This window comes from Scedosporium apiospermum, assembly GCF_000732125.1.
Source record: "Scedosporium apiospermum strain IHEM 14462 chromosome Unknown SEQ_SAPIO_0066, whole genome shotgun sequence".
NCBI lineage: Eukaryota > Fungi > Ascomycota > Sordariomycetes > Microascales > Microascaceae > Scedosporium > Scedosporium apiospermum.
The window spans coordinates 460,021-475,802 of NW_015971767.1; the positions used below are offsets into that span (position 1 = coordinate 460,021).

The window sequence follows — 15,782 nt, forward strand, 5'->3', positions numbered from 1 at the left end:
ATGCGCTTAGACAATAGCTCAAGGCCCGTAGGTAGGGCCGACAGCCGCGTTTAAAGAGTTTTCGTGACATTGCCGTTTTCTAAACTCTCAACCAGTAATCTAACGACCAACATGACCCAGAGGAAGACCTGAATTAACAAGACATCGGTATTCTTTGTCTCCGCAATAGTACATCATTATAAGATAAGAACTGTACGATATATGGCTGTGACGAATATTCCGCTCAGAGGAGAATAACTAACGGGTTTACAGGCATCAATAACTTCTTTTCATTACACCCCGAGGCGTGAGTTATGCTCCAAAGCTTCTCCTCTTCACTTTTCGATGATGGTCTGGTCTAGATGGCGAGATTGAATGGTAGGCACACGCGCGGGCTTCCAGCAGTGAATGAGAAGACAGCCAATCTTCTCTCGTGGCGGTGAGGACGTGAAGTCGATATTGGCTTTACGTAAATGGGAAGCTGACCAGGCTGGGGCTGAAGCGTGGTACCAACGGTTCATCCATCATGTGTTGTTGCTATTGGCTAAGTGTATCTATCGTGCATGTCGCTCCACTCTTGGCCGAATTCGATATTCAGCCACCTCCCCTTCCCAGAGGAGCAGATGAGCGAGCAAATTACCACAGCACCCGCGGCTGTTTCCAACCACCAGAAGGCAGTAACCAGTGACCCGACTACGTCGAGGATTCCTCGGACCGAGATACCTGTTGCTATATGCTGTCCTTGGCCACATTCATCGACGAAAAAATACGCTTCCAGTACCACCCCTTCAGATTCCTTTGTTGCGGGGTGTTTCCTGTCTCTTCGTTCAAAGTCGAATGGGTCAGGGGTCAGAATGACGGCCACAAGGAGCCAGGACGAGAACGGAACAGCAAATGCGCTACCTAGGGAGCCGCCAAAAAGGCGTTTCTGGATTCGCGGCGTCAGCTGCGTTATCGCACCTCCAGTTATCACTAGCTATTATATCTGGACCTATGCTCAGTTCGTTCACACCTCGAAAGCCGGTCGGGATGAGAACTCGCCGACTCCCGATGGGAGACATATCTGGTGGTCGTGGTTCATTCTTGGAGCTTTGGGGTTGAACATCTCCGAGTATGTTCTTGCAGGTGTTGAGGCGGGTATGCTCACGGCACCCAGGTTCGCGGCCTTGAACGCCGACCAGCTAGCCATGCACCGGGATAGATCTTGGAGCAGGGTAAGTGAATGGTCGAACGCGGTGCTGTTGATGTTTAGAAAAGAGAATCGATTGCGACTGGCAACGTCGCCAGTGTGGCTCCCTCTCTTCGCAGTCAGCGTATTATCCTGGGCATTTCCACTCACTGGTCTCACGATGGACACTAAAGATGCCTTTAAACCGGGACGATTCCGAGGAGTGAATGTCGTCGGTGCTAATGAAGAGACTTTCAATCATCGAAATGCTACGGAGATGCTCGCTGCCGCCTACAGAATATGGGGTAAGCGAGAGGAGGAAGCTCTCCCAAGAAATGCGGTGTTTTACTCCGAGCAAAGGACCGCTGGAGTCTTCAACATCTCTGGGGGGAATACCCTTCCATTGAGTGCCGAGAAGCCGATATTTCTCGCCCCGCAGGCCGAACTACCAGTTCACGGCGAGAACGTGTGGGGTCTAGTGTTCAAGTATCGCTGCGAGACGGTTACTGAGCTCGCCAGATTTGAACTCCTGAGTCGACGCATAAACTCCTCGGCGGAGAGCTATCTCTACGGCCCCAGGGAAGGATCCTGGGAAGATCCGAAACTCCCTGAGTTTCGGATCACGCTTCCTCACGCGTTCTATCGCATCGCAGACCACCCCAAGGCCACCATATCTATACTCAGCTTAACAAGAGAAAATGCCGTCCTAGAGATTGCTCTCAGCCAGGGAATTGAAGCCCTTCGGAGCGCCGAGCGCGGCTACACGACTGGCTCCTGGTGGGACGAGGATGTCCTTGAGGCTGTGCTGTGGCAGGAATTCGCGGAGTGGAAACTCAATAAGTGGGAACACGATGAATGGCGTGAAAATGCAATCAGTGACTTAGAGGGCGAGTATTTTATTCGAAAATACGATGACACCCCCAACACCCCTCTTTGGGCCTTCGGCGTGCAGTGTAAATCCTCTTCGACCGTTGGCACAGCGACACTCGATGGTTTCTCGGGGACTTTCCGCGATTTTCGTCCCGGAGAAGTGCCTCTGTACCGTGTAGTGGAGGGGGAGTCGGTGAGAGTTACACAAAGTTTACCTCGTTTCGGAAACGCCGTTCCTGCCGTGTTGCTTCCGGGGTTCGACGCGGAGATAAACGAAACGCTGCGGTACGAACGCTACCGTAGCCTGCTAGCTAAGGAAGATGAGCCAATATCAACTAGCTTTACGTACTTTGAGGTACCTAACCCCGGGGATGTGCTGGGTGACATTCTCGTGGAATGGGAGGATACTCTTAGGGAAGCGGCGGGGCTACGTGAAGAGAGAACATTTACCAGCGTCCCAAGAATTACACTGCGGCCACTGGCAGCCTCTGACCTCCAGAGGGCCCTCGAAGCGGCATACAGAGCCAATGCTCTAGCGCTCATGTATCACGATGGAGTCGCATTCGGTAATTCGTGGTTTCATGATTGGCTGAGACCTGCAGAGCCCTGGACGCAGCTGGTGCCCGTGGAAGGTTCCAAGGGCGTGCCAGTCGTACTTGTGTTAGTAATGCTGGTATTTTGGACGTTGGGATGCATGATCCTCGGCATCATATACTCGTTCAGGGAGAGATGGGACGCCTATTTCACTACACGGAGCATGTATTGGTATTGTGTTAAACTCGCTGGAGTCGACCCAGTCGAGGTGTTCAGATCCTGATATGGTCATCTCAGCTACTTGCATGGCGCCCATTCGTTGTATTTTACTATATACTAGCGATTTCAGTCACGAACTTCACTCGCTACATGATCCATGAATCATGTTCTACCCCACATCTGTAGAAGCGCTGCGTGATTGCACTTGCCCTCGGCGCTCAAAATGGTTATGTGTGTGCTAGTGTGGGTGAGCACGATAAAAGAGGGTATTTGTCTCTTGACAGAGGAAGTGAATTCAGTTAAAGTCGGCAATCTTCTTCTCCTGGCTGGAGGGCTGTAGCACTCGGGGCCTAGCTGCAAGCAGGGGTAGGGTTCCTTCCATTCCGCTTCAGAGATCGAAGTTGGGCTCGACAGCCTTAAAGAAAAGGCCGACTTTCGGAATGTCCAATGCAAACGAAACGAGTTGACGAGTACTACGAGGTAGTACGCCATATTTCCCGAAATCCCCTACCTCCGAGGCCCAGGACACGCGAGGGACCTTTGTTAAGGACCTTCCCAATTGGGTTCTGAGTGAGACGAGTGAGACGAGTGAGACGAGCGAGGCACCAGGCGTGGAGTCCAAATTGTGGGGCAGCAAGTGGGTTGCTGCAATAATGATATCGGCAGTGGAGAACTAGTCTACTGCCCGCGCCCGCATTTTGGTGTCTAACCTGGTCGGGTCATGGGCTGGGCAGACGGTCCAGATCAACCTGATTCTGGCAATGCGACTTCTAGCTCTTCCACGTGGCGTACCGATCGTGTCAATCTGGTCAGGCCGTCAGCCACGGAAGAAGGGTTCGCCCGAACTACCCCATTTGGGACCAGCCAAAGGAAGTCTTTTCCTCGATCGGGAAGTACTTTCGTAAATTCAAGGCAATCCGTGCTTCTTGCCCTGAAATTCAGTTGTTGGAATCGTGCAACAGATCGGATCCGATGCCGAATCAGGATCTGGATCCCTGTTCATGACGACTCCACCTTGGATGTCCATGTCGTCGTGCTGGGATCATCGGATCCGACTTGCATTCCTGGGGACCGCCAAAAAAAACCAAAGAAGATGCCGACGATGTGTTAGTTTTGAGTTCGTGGTGTGATGGTGTGATGAGTGATACAATTTAGGAAATAATGGGCTGCTCGAGAATAATTCTGTTGCGGTTTACGCGGACCTGTGTGGCCCAGAGGATAATCGGAAGCAGGAATGTAGGAGGAAGAGACACTTTAACGTGAACATCCAATTGAGTTTGCCCTGTCCTGTGTGCCGTGGGTGCGATGGAGCCGCAACAATGTCTGCTTGATGGCGTCGGATCCGAGACCCCCCTCCCCTCTTGGTACGGAAGCGCTTTCGCCACGGAAACCGCCGGATGTCTTTCCACCAAATTGCCGGTCTCGACGCCGAACCCCACAACATCATCCCTTCAACGCGTAGAAATTTGCGGGGAAAATATGGGGTAAGGGTTAAGGTTGTATGGGGTAGGATGGAGCAGGATGGGGTAGCACGGGGAGCCTCTCAAAGCATACTTAAGACCTTCGATATCCCGTTCATCTGCCCCCTTGGGATCGACAGAGGGTCAAGCTCAATAGCACAAAGACGCAGGGTCTCTCCTTAATACTACTTAACTTGCCTTGTCTGGCAATCAATTGATCCTTGTGCCCTCGAATCTACCTGCCAAAAGTCGACCACCCATCATCATGGCGTCGCCTACGCCTTCCGACAAGAAGTCTGACCCTGCGGAGACTACGCCTGACCACAACTCTGACGGCTATGGAAAGGGAGAAATTGCTTACATCGATGCGGCCGAAACGACGCTAGAGTCGTTCTCGCATCTCGATGAGAAGAAGATTCTGCGCAAGGTATGCTGGCGTTGTCGCAGCTCTCGATGGTTGTTTTGTTTTGGCTTTCGTTCTCACAAGCTCGTCTAGATGGACCTTCGACTAATTCCGTTACTCGCCCTTCTCTACCTGCTATCTTTCCTCGACCGTAAGTCGAATTGAACACCCACCACCCACCTTACGGAAACGGCTTTTGTCTGACAGAATCATTCCTCAGGTGGAAATATCGGAAACGCCAAGATCGAGGGCCTTCAGGAAGATCTCAACATGAAGCCCGATCAGTACAATTGGTGCCTCACGGTCTTCTTCTTCACCTACGCCGCGTTCGAAGTCCCTTCAAATCTACTTCTCAAGAAACTCCGCCCGAGCATTTGGCTTCCTACTATCATGGTCGCATGGGGAGTCGTGATGACTCTGATGGGCATCGTGAAGAATTATCACGGGCTACTAATTGCACGTATCTTCCTCGGCGTCACAGAGGCCGGATTGTTCCCCGGTGTTGCGGTCAGTTTGCCCCCTCCTCATGTTCCCCCCCAAACAAAATGAGCAAATCTGACGTTCATTCACTCTTAGTACTATCTCACCATGTGGTACTGCCGTCACGAAATTCAATTCCGCCAGGCCCTATTCTTCTCAGCCGCCTCCATTGCCGGTGCCTTCAGCGGTCTCCTCGCCTTCGCCATCGCCAAGATGGACGGAATCGGCGGACTAGAGGGCTGGCGCTGGATCTTCATCCTCGAGGGCATCGCCACCGTTCTCGTCGCAATCATGTCCTTCTTCGCCCTTCACGACTTCCCAGAGACGGCGAAATTCCTTACCGAGGAGGAGCGTGCGTTCGTCGTTTACCGCTTGAAATATCAGAGCCAGATCAGAGGTCAGGAACAGGATGGCCACGTCCGTGTCCCTGAGGCCGATGAGTTCAAGTGGGCGTATGTATGGAGCGCGTTCAAAGACTGGCAGCTTTGGGTTAACATCTTCGTCTACTGGGGTGTACGTGACCTACGGCTCCACCTAGCATTCATTCGTCCAGGATACTAATAGGTTCCCAGATTGTCTGCCCTCTCTACGGAATCAGCCTCTTCCTTCCAACCATCATCCGAAGTCTCGGATACACGAGCAGCAAATCTCAGCTTATGACCGTTCCTATTTATGTCACGGCCGCCATTCTGGCAGTGATAGTCGCCTGGACTTCGGACCGCGTTGGAAAGAGAAGTCCCTTCATCATTCCACTTCTGTGCGTCATGCTCGTTGGTTTCGCCATGTAAGTTATATCCGGAAGCGCTCTCTCTGATATAAACTCTTAAGCTCTTGGCTAATCATCTCTCCCATCAGGTGCATCTCCACTAGCAATCCCAAGGTAGTCTACGGTGGTGTCTTTATCGCAGCCTGTGCCATCTACCCAGCCTTCCCCGGCTGTATCGCCTGGCTTTCGAACAACTTGGCCGGCAGCTACAAACGAAGCGTGGGGATGGCGCTTCAGATTGGTATTGGTAATCTTGGCGGTGTAAGTGCGATCCTAGATGTAGACTTTGAGGAAACATCGCTAACAGGGGATTACTTTAGGCCATGGCTTCCAACTTTTACCGACAAAAGGATGCTCCTCGATATATTACCGGACACGGCTTGGAGCTTGGCTTCATCTGCGCCGGCATTCTTGCCTGCCTCATCCTCATCTTTGGATACAGTCGCAGCAACAAGAGTCGTGAGAGGCAAATGGCCGCGGGGGTGGCTGACCAGTTTACGACTGAAGAGTTGTCGGCGAAGGGTGATAAGGCTGTGACCTGGAGATATATGTACTAATAGTTTCTTGAGAGTTTGGAGACCTATATTCATTGAACTGATCAAGACGGACGAAGGCACCGCCAACGGTCGGGTCTTCAAGGACTAACGAGTGCAGGATCCAAGCATGCCTTTAGTTTATAAACTACAGTTTTTGTGCGCCTCGATGTTCCTTTAGACTCCTCGGTAAACAGTTAATCATCGCCTTGATTTCTCAAGTTGGGTTGTATCTTATCGCCCCTTCGTCGACTGGTTCGGGAGGAGCATCATGGTACTCTCTCTTTTCCTAAAGCTTGGCAATGCGGTGCATCGCTGATATATCGCCCAACTATACTGCCGATATTGTTTAAATTCAACCTTACATGGTATAACAGCTCAAGGTGGGGAGAGTATCTTCCAAAGGCTACGTGGCCTATAGGCCTCCAGGTTCTTTCCCGCTGTTTGAGCGAGGCAACTTCCAAAGATATGGCTGCGAGGTAGTTGTTGCCTTATTCTACTATCGAGCCTATCTCTTGGTAGCCGCACACCCATCGCCTACTTCTTAGCTACAGAGACGATATTGAGACGTCTCGGAATAGCACCGTTTCCCTCTTACCTTCCAAACTCTACATCCTAAGAGCGTATTATAAATAAAATATTACCGATCTGTAGGGTGACCCGGAAATATTAGCGTTTATAATACCCCAACGACTAGGAGGTCTTTCGCTCATAAGTGTGGATTAATACTACAATTTCATCCCGAGGGTGTTCTGACCTCGTTTCTTCGCATGGCGTACTTTATCCTCAAACGACAGATTTAAGACGAGTGACGAGAGTTGGTGTATGTCGACTGCTTTATGATGGGTATTTCTATTTATATATTATCGTGAGTTTCCAATGTTGAGGACTAACCCCCCCCCCCCCCCCCTTAACTCTCCCAACCCCCCCAAAGCGACTATGGCTCTAGTTTTGGAGCTTGCCAAGCGAGACATGAGATCCCGGACACGCACAAAGAATCTGATTCCTTTGGGATCTTTGGATATTGTAAAACGCCCAATATAACTATCTCTCATATTTTCCGGGAATTTTATACTTAAAGTTTTATCTAATATATAGTGTCCACAGAACCACCACCCTTGTACTCACGAACAGCTCCTAGACTATAGACCTCGAAAGGCTGGATTCGGGGCAAGGATAACTGACACCGACACCGGAGAATGAGCCCTACCTCGTCATCAAGGATGGAGCCTCCGTCCCCTCCGAGCATTTTACCGTGCAGACTATCTTTTTCAGTGCCATCTCTGTGGCACGAAGGATCTTTGGTGTTTGATTCCAGGATAAACAGGGACTTGGGTGCGAATACCTGAATATTGGATTATGGGCTTTGTTCTACCAACTGCTGGTCGGCGGTGGGTAGGGCCTGCCGCGTATCTGGGTGGTTTCTGCTGCAGAATGAGCCCATGTACTTTTCTCGATAGTAATTTAAGTTGAGCCATGAGTTGATTCTTCCTTCCCCTCTGCGCTTTGCCAAGTCTCTATTTCCGGAATAGCTTCTTTCTCGCCCTAGAATTCAGTTAGGAATGCGGGCCAAGATGATGAAGGATCTGGGCCAAGATAATACACTTTGATGCTCGATCGCTCTGAGGAACCTTTGGCTTTCGTGACTCTAGAAACTTGCGGATGAAGAACGGCTCTTATGGGCGTAATGGCTCGTCCCTGATGTAGGGCTTTTACTAGGGCTTTTACTAGGTCTTATTGAGTTGTTTTGGTGCAACTATAGCTGTAATTAAATGGGGAACTAGCAACTAGGAACCTATTAGTTGATCGAGTGTTCGTTGACAGGGGCGTTCACTTAAAGGTTTAAACCGACTAATGTCTTCAATTCAAACTGGGCATTAGTGTGTCGTCCAGAATCCTCCGAGGCCTGAACTCGTCCTCCAAAGAGTAGCCTCATTCGGTATAACAGAATCTGAATTTACAGCCGTCTGGGCCATTCCAGTCTCGTTTCTGAGTCGTATAATACTAGGCAAGCGAGTATATTCTCGGGGCTAATACTACCATGCTAATTTCCATTGCATGCCAAGGGATGTTCTGAGATCTCTGTTGGCTTATAACTTGTATGCATAGGTCGGCATTTAGAATCCGACCGAATTCGGAAATATGCCTATTGCCGCCAGAAACAACGCCAGGTTGACAGCCAATCTGGTTGGAGCAGTGGCATGGTGACTTTATCGAGTGGCGGCCTCGCTGACCTTTTCAGTGCTTTTGTCGAGTGCTTCAACTACATCGACGCCGGCAGGAGATATGAATACGACTGCGAGATTCCTATCGCCAAGTTCTGCATCCACGGAAACGCAAAGTTGCGATCCTTTGCATTCTACGTGATGACACGATGGTTGCATTGCGCATCCTTGACCGAGTTTGTCTTTGTTATTCATAGAGGGTCAAGGAGGAAGCAAGGCAGCCGACACGAATCGAAGTTTAAATTTCGAAGATGATAAAGTGAAAAGGCGAAAGTAGTCGACCCAGTTCCAAAACCATAGAGTTGTCCACTAGAAACGGAATAGCACTTTTTGTTATACTAAATTTAGTGCTTGCCCCTCAATTTAATAAAGGAACACTAGTTCTGATCAAGGGCAGAGTAATTCCCGAAAGTATGCTGCCAATTTGATCATCTTCTCTGACTTAACCTCCCGTGAGCTCTCGAAGCAGCTTGGCCGATACGGCTTTTCCTAAAGAACCGTGGACTTGACTTGCGGCAAACTTGGTTGATATTAAATTGCACGTTGGGCTATGTTACAGTAGCCATCTTCTATCCTCTATCGGGCTTACTAGGAGTCTATGCTATGTTACCTGCTGGGCTCTTGGAATCAGAATAGCAATGGTCCAGACCAATTAGCCAAGCTGGTTTTCTCTCATCTGCCAGAGGGTGAAGCTTGATCACCCGAGTTGATAAACTCGTCCACCTTTTTTCTTGCGTCATCATCCAAATTTCCTGTCGCGATATCTAAAACCTGTTTCAGGCTCGCCAAAGATAGAGAATCTCTTTCCTCTGACCCAGTGAAAAGTTTTAAGACGTGAATGACGTTCTTAATGGTCCTTCCATCCATGTCCAGCTTGGCTAGCCCTGCAAAATCATCTCTAGAGAGAGCGTCTGAGCCCCATCCCCCCTTCTCTATCTCCCATCGCCATATGGCTTCCTTTTCGGAGGCGCTAAGTTTTCCGTACTCAATAGAAACGTGGATGCGGGAGTAAAATGCTGGGTCAAAGTCTTTTCGGCGGTTGGTCGTGAGAATGACTATCCCAGATTGGTATTCAAGCAGCCTAAGAAGCACTAAATATCATAGTTAGAAACGCTGGCACTGACAACAACTCGACCACCCAAATTTCAAACAAACACGCTTATGCATACCTGAGACCATGGCATTCCTCTCCAGGCTGTCATCTGCTCTCTTGGCCATGAAGGCGTCTGCCTCGTCAAACAGCATGACGGCTCCCCACCGAGTGGTTCGATTGAAAGCCTTGAGCAGCCGGCTCTCGACTTCCCATGTTTCTGTTCCGAGATCGCTACCGCTTACACGATAAAGAGGGAGATGCAGAAGTTCCGCAACACACTCTACAGATGAGACCGGTCAAAGTCAAAAAAAAGTGGTCCGCAACTAGCGATGGATGGGATATCTGGCAATGAGCACATACCGGCCGTTAGAGTCTTTCCTGATCCCGAGAGGCCATATAGAAGAATCAGGAGTCCCCTTCCTTTATTCTCAATCTGGTAATCAAACTGCTCGGACAGGAAAGAGAACCCTGATGTAACCCGGAGGACTGATCGCATCCTATGGGACGATTGCCGGATATGCTCCGCTCGATCCTCCTCCCAGACGATTGATGTGAATCCATCGACCTGGAAATATCCTGCGTCCTTGGTGACAAGTGAGTACCCCGCAATCCTGGACGGCAACGTCATGAGCTCGTCCGGTGTGAGAGACGTCACGTCGACATCTCGGAGGTGGTCTGGGGCTTCGATTGGGGCGTTTGCGTCGCTATTGCTACTTTCACTGTCACTGTCTCTAGCATCGCCAGCATCAGAGCTAAAGTTATACGATTTCGATCGTGCGTTTGAAAGGGAGCTGGCGATGATGCGCTTCGCGAATATTCCGTGCTCGTTTATGAAACCAACGGGATCAATCATAACGCGACCGGCGATCTGCTTGACGGTCAATTTCCACGCATTTCTGAACCAACGCCGTGAAAATGGGGGAAAATCCTACAGTTCTCTCCGGAGCGTCAAAGAATTCACATCCTTTCGTCTCCCACCTCTCGCGCTGAATCCATATGGAACCGCAATATGTCATATGGGTGGGAGCACCGAGGCCCTTGGCGTTTCGGCACAGTTCAATAAACGCCTTTCCCCTCCTCACAAGATCTTTGACCGTTTCGGCACGGTCGGCACAGTAGGCGAGAGGATAAGCCGGAAGCGCAGAAATTGCGACCTGACCGACAAAGGCCGGAAATTGAAACACTTCCTCGATGGCACCGAAACGCCCTCTTTCAAAGGTCATATGCAGCACCTTCAGACACCACTTTACATTCCCGTCTGCGTCCTTCTTGTTAAAGAAGGACCGCAATACCCCACACAGCGTCTCGAACCGCCCGCCGGTATCTTGCCGACGTAGTAGCACATGCTCACCGGGCTTGAAAATGGCCCATAGGTAGTCCATCGAAATTTGACCGGCCGATGTCAGTGACTCGATGCCATCAATGGCTCGACCTAGGGACTCATGCAAAAAATTTTCGAGAGTATTAATCTCTGTTTTTAACCGCTTCTCTTCTAAGATGGGCAGGTCTGCAACGGCGGCGGTGGCTGCAATTTCTTTGCGAAAATGATAGAGCTCGTGGTAAGGCGCCTTGACGACGATGGGGCTCGTATGGATATTCAGAGTACTGAGATGGGGGCAAACCGCGCGAATGACGTTCTGGAGCAGATCGGACTGGATCTCCAGCTCCAGCACTGGCTTCTTGTCCTTGTGGACGTTTCGACGGAGGAGCAGGGAGTTGGGTCCGAATCGCTTGTTGACGGTGCTCCTCGGCGCAGCTATCTGATCCGTCAGGTGGCAGTCACCGGGTTCGTTGTCAGAGAGCCAGATTTGCGTAATGTCGCAAAGCCGGCCGTTGAAAGTCGGGCCATTGCTCGCTTCAGTTGGGTCGCTGTCGATGTTGCTACTTGTTTCTCGCGGTCCACCGAGCCGCAAGTCTGCGTACAAAGAGAAAAGAGCGGGGGAGGAGGTGGTCATTATTATAAATGAAGCTTCCTCCCACAGGGATGCCAGTAGGAAAATGCAGTAGGAAAATCGTACGCCTTTTGCTCTTTGGTGGAATTTAAAGTACGCTGGAGTTATTTGAAAGAGAAGTCCCAGCGCATTGGTTCAAGGGTGAGAACCGGGCCGGGGAGAGGTAACCCGACCTGGCTTGAGGACGATTCAGACCTGGAAATACATAATTGGAGAATGTGCGGCGCAGGCCATTTTCCACTTTCCAGGGTCAGGGAAATATGTGACTGTTCTTCATTCGATAGGACGGGACGGGTGATAATTGGGCGCAATTGCTGCATCCTGAAGATCCTTGGAGGCTTGGGCAGGCTTGGGCAGGCTCTTGCAGCTCAATACGACCCCAATTGGAATTTATTAAAGCGTCTGACATGCCCACATCTAACGGGCTGCCTCCCGCCGCAATAGGATACATTCCTGCACCCTCGCGCCGTCCAAAAGAAAAAAAAGTCGCAGCCCGATGTTATCAGTTACCATTGCCCAACCCCGATAACTATTCGACTCCCATGACTCAACGGGATACGACTGATCGCCTCGCGCGGCGAACTACTCTCCTCGATCCGGAGGAACCTATCGGAGCAGTGCCAAAACGGCGGACGCAAAGCGGGATCAAGGCTGAAACTGGCGGGGCGTCGGCTCCGCAGAGGACACAATGGAACCTGGACGCCGATCAGATCATCGAGAAGCTGAAAACGAACCAAACTTTCAAAACCAAGACCGATTTTAACGCAATGGGTCTTCCTATTTTTGGGGACATGACGCGCTACGGAGTAACAGAAGAGAAACAACTCGAGCTCTTCTCTGCTGAGGTGCGGCGCCTCGTCAAGATTGTAAATTCCGCCGAGCCTATCAGTCTCGAAGGCGAAGACGACTGGTTCGGCCATACTGATGAGGACGGCTATGGGCGTCTGAATAAACTGTCCAGGCAGCTAGTCCTGGCTATCTCCATCTGCCTTCACGATGTGCAGCTTCAGATACTCAAACACAACGCCCACGAGACGCAGTTGGAAGCCTTTATCAAGTCGCGCGAGATATTACTCAGGGAGTTCGGCCCCGATGCTCCTAAAGACCCAGCCGAAACCTGGAGTCAAATGCGACTCGAGCACGTTAACGACAAGGCGTTACACTGTCTCATAAACTACCTAACCGGTACAGTGATACAGGTGCTTCTGCGGACAATGCACGGAAAGATGTGGGACGATAACTGCATCATTGGCATAGCGAAATGCGCCGCCAAGATCAAGGTGGTTGCTATGGACTTGCCGTATGCGGCCGAGATGTGTCTTTCGGGAAAACGGGAATGGCTGAGAAATATGGAAAGACTCATCAGCCAAGAGCCGAACCCAGCGACTAACGAGGAGAAGAAGAGCGAAGGGAAAACGGCCGCCGAGAAAGAGGTAGCGGCCATGGGTAGGGTAGTTTCGGTTCGAGCAACCCGGTACTTTAAGGTCATGCATGCGTTTGGCCACGGTCTCCTTGTGATCTTATACGAGGTCGTGGTGGCGCTAGGAACAGATCGCGAAGCAGCTCTCCCACCTCACGTCTTCGAATCATGTTCTATCGTCTATGATACCGGGTTCCGAGGCAGGCGCTCTAGGCTATGCCAAGAAGGCAATGGGGCTATTGGCAGCTCAGGAAGTCGCGAGGATGTCCATTGTTCCAGTTTCACCTTTGACGTCTGTCTCAGAGCCTTTGAGAACTTGAAACAACGACAGGATCGGTGCCTAAAGACCGCTCGAGGAGCGGCAGCGATGTCGACGACGCTTGTATACTGGAAACGGACAGAGCTTCGTTCCGAGGCGGATGACCTCGCGGATGAAATGGATATTTTCAAGGGCGACCCCCAGGAAGGGCAACTTGAGATTTCACTGATGCGAGACGCCATCACCGCCCTGATCCCCTTCTACATGGTCTGTGGCGGGTTCCCATCCGCGCTGGCCTGGGTGTCCCGACTTGCCATGTCCGCATCGGACTACGGTGATGCCATCGCCATGTGCTTTGAAAATCGGTTTCTGGCGTCTTTTTTGATTCGGACAAGCGAATACGAAGCTTTCAAAAAGAAAACCCAGGGCGACGACCCCAACGTAACCTCGGTTTCGACGTGTCCGCTCGCCGAGGAACGCGCCCTTGCCCACGGGCCCATGTCGTCAACAGCTCAGAGCAGAGCCATGATGGACGGTGACCGGCGGCTCCGACAGCAGCTCCTTCAAAAGAACAAGCTAAACAACGCAGGGTTGGAAAAGATGGAGCGGTGGATTATCGACAACGACTCCATCATCATCGAGTACCGAAAGTACTGCTGGGGCACACTGGCGAGCTGCGCTGTCCTCATCGTCGGTGGTCTCGCTATTGGCTTTAGCGTCAACGAGCGAATCCAGGGTGTAGATCCGTTCAACATCTCCGTCTTCTGCTGGGCCCTGGCCGGTTTCATCGTCATCTTCATGAAGTCCATCCGGGTCGAAAACTGGCCGTGGCGCGACTTCTTCCGTGGTCGTGTTGTGTGCCGGTCGGTCTCCGAGGTTTTGGCCGTTTCGCGCATGGAGGAGCAGCTCTTCCTGACCATTCTGCTCAGACTGGAGCCAACCAATTTCATGAATAAGAAGGGACCTTTCTGCGCCGTCTTTATGCGAACTAATCCCAATTTGCCCGCCTTCCACATCGACGTGCCCTTCAAAACGGAATCACTCATAGCAGCGGGCCTCTTCTTCATCAAGGTCGAGAGCATAGACGGGCCGGCACTGGCGATCATTCGTGCAACGACCAAATCATCATACAACGCGGTCGAGCCGCAAAGCCTCTCTCAGGACGAATCGGATGTCAAATGCCGGGACTTTCGTGACCCCGCGAAATGGGGCAGGGGGAATGAGCAACGAAATATGTACGGTCTCAGTACGAACGAGTTGTCTTGGTCTCGAGTATTCGGTATATTCTGGGAAGATGCTTATTATCAGTGAAAACCTACAGGTGTATATATACACGGTATTGATATCGTAATGTTTAGCTCTTGGTCAACTTTCACGGAGTCGCACGCACCTAAGTCCAAATAGACGAGTCTAAGTAATAATTCTCTTCTTCGCTATGTGCCACAGGGCAAGGAACAGGAAACACTGGGGCCATGAATCCCGTGCTTTGAATGTGCTTATTGGAGCTGGCGCGGGCCTAAATGCTCGAGATAAACATGGAGCGACACCTGTGCACCATTTTCTAACGTGGGTTCAGTCAGCGGCTCCATCAACGGGAGTTTGCGGGCCCCTTCAAAGGCTAATGGAACTCGAGCAAGACCTCGACCTCACCGCGAAATCATATGAGGGGATATAAATCCTCGACCTCCTCGTCATCGCTCACCGCGAAATTCCCAAGGGCGGGGAACTAGCTATAAAAAGCATTGTCCAGGGAGCCACAATAAAGCCTAAGTCTAGATCATGGAAGCATGACCTTACCAGAGCATGCCGAAAGTCAGATTTAGCACATGTCAAGTTTCTCGTTTGGCGTTCCGAAGTCTCCGGACAGGAGAACATATCATCTGAACGGTTTGAGGATGCTTTGATAGCCAGTTTCGAGGCTCGGTCACGGCCTGTTGCTGACTTTCTTTTGTCATATCTCGTGCATGGGGCTAGCCAATCGGTAGACGGGGGCAAATTGATGGCCTGGAGCCTAGAAAAGAGACAGTCCATCTTGTGTGCCGCGGTTGAGAACGATCTACCTGAACTGGCCTCCGTCCTGAAGATGGCGGAGTGGCGGGCCCGATTGAGGTCCAAGACACTGAACAAACACCATCACATCTGGTGAGGACATTTTGAAAGAATTAGTTTGGAACAGTAATATTATTAGCTGGTTATATCTTTACCAAAGTTGGCGATCTCATCATGTTCAGTCTGACAGGCGGAGCCAAGTGATGAGTCGGAGTAGTTTGTAAAAACAGTCTGAAGCATTTTATTCAGCAGTCAGCGGCGACTTTCTCAACCACCCCCCGCCTGGTCAGGTGAGTGTCTTGTTAGTGAAGCTACGGAGCCTGTCGGAGCCTAGTACAGTAAATCATCATGTTTCGCTCTGAATAATCTTTG

At 50.9% G+C, this 15,782-nt stretch overlaps 2 protein-coding genes and 2 pseudogenes across 2 annotated transcripts; 3 read left to right on the top strand and 1 right to left on the bottom strand.

Moving 5' to 3' along the window:
- Positions 1 to 1,328: 1,328 nt before the first annotated feature.
- Positions 1,329 to 2,834, top strand: SAPIO_CDS1561 (annotated as a pseudogene; the record flags this gene model as incomplete).
- Positions 2,835 to 4,495: 1,661 nt separating this feature from the next.
- SAPIO_CDS1562 (uncharacterized protein) lies at positions 4,496 to 6,436 on the top strand (the record flags this gene model as incomplete). Its single annotated transcript, XM_016784802.1, has 7 exons — positions 4,496 to 4,657; positions 4,727 to 4,784; positions 4,854 to 5,140; positions 5,210 to 5,626; positions 5,686 to 5,897; positions 5,969 to 6,140; positions 6,200 to 6,436. The coding sequence occupies 7 exons, from the start codon at positions 4,496 to 4,498 to the stop codon at positions 6,434 to 6,436; spliced, it is 1,545 nt and encodes a 514-aa protein (XP_016645559.1).
- Positions 6,437 to 9,309: 2,873 nt separating this feature from the next.
- SAPIO_CDS1563 (Uncharacterized protein) lies at positions 9,310 to 11,685 on the bottom strand (the record flags this gene model as incomplete). The annotated part of the gene is made up of 4 exons (XM_016784803.1): positions 9,310 to 9,728; positions 9,807 to 10,010; positions 10,091 to 10,626; positions 10,709 to 11,685. 4 exons carry the CDS (start codon positions 11,683 to 11,685, stop codon positions 9,310 to 9,312), a joined length of 2,136 nt encoding a protein of 711 aa, XP_016645560.1.
- Positions 11,686 to 12,224: 539 nt separating this feature from the next.
- On the top strand, positions 12,225 to 14,672 carry SAPIO_CDS1564 (annotated as a pseudogene; the record flags this gene model as incomplete).
- Positions 14,673 to 15,782: the final 1,110 nt, after the last annotated feature.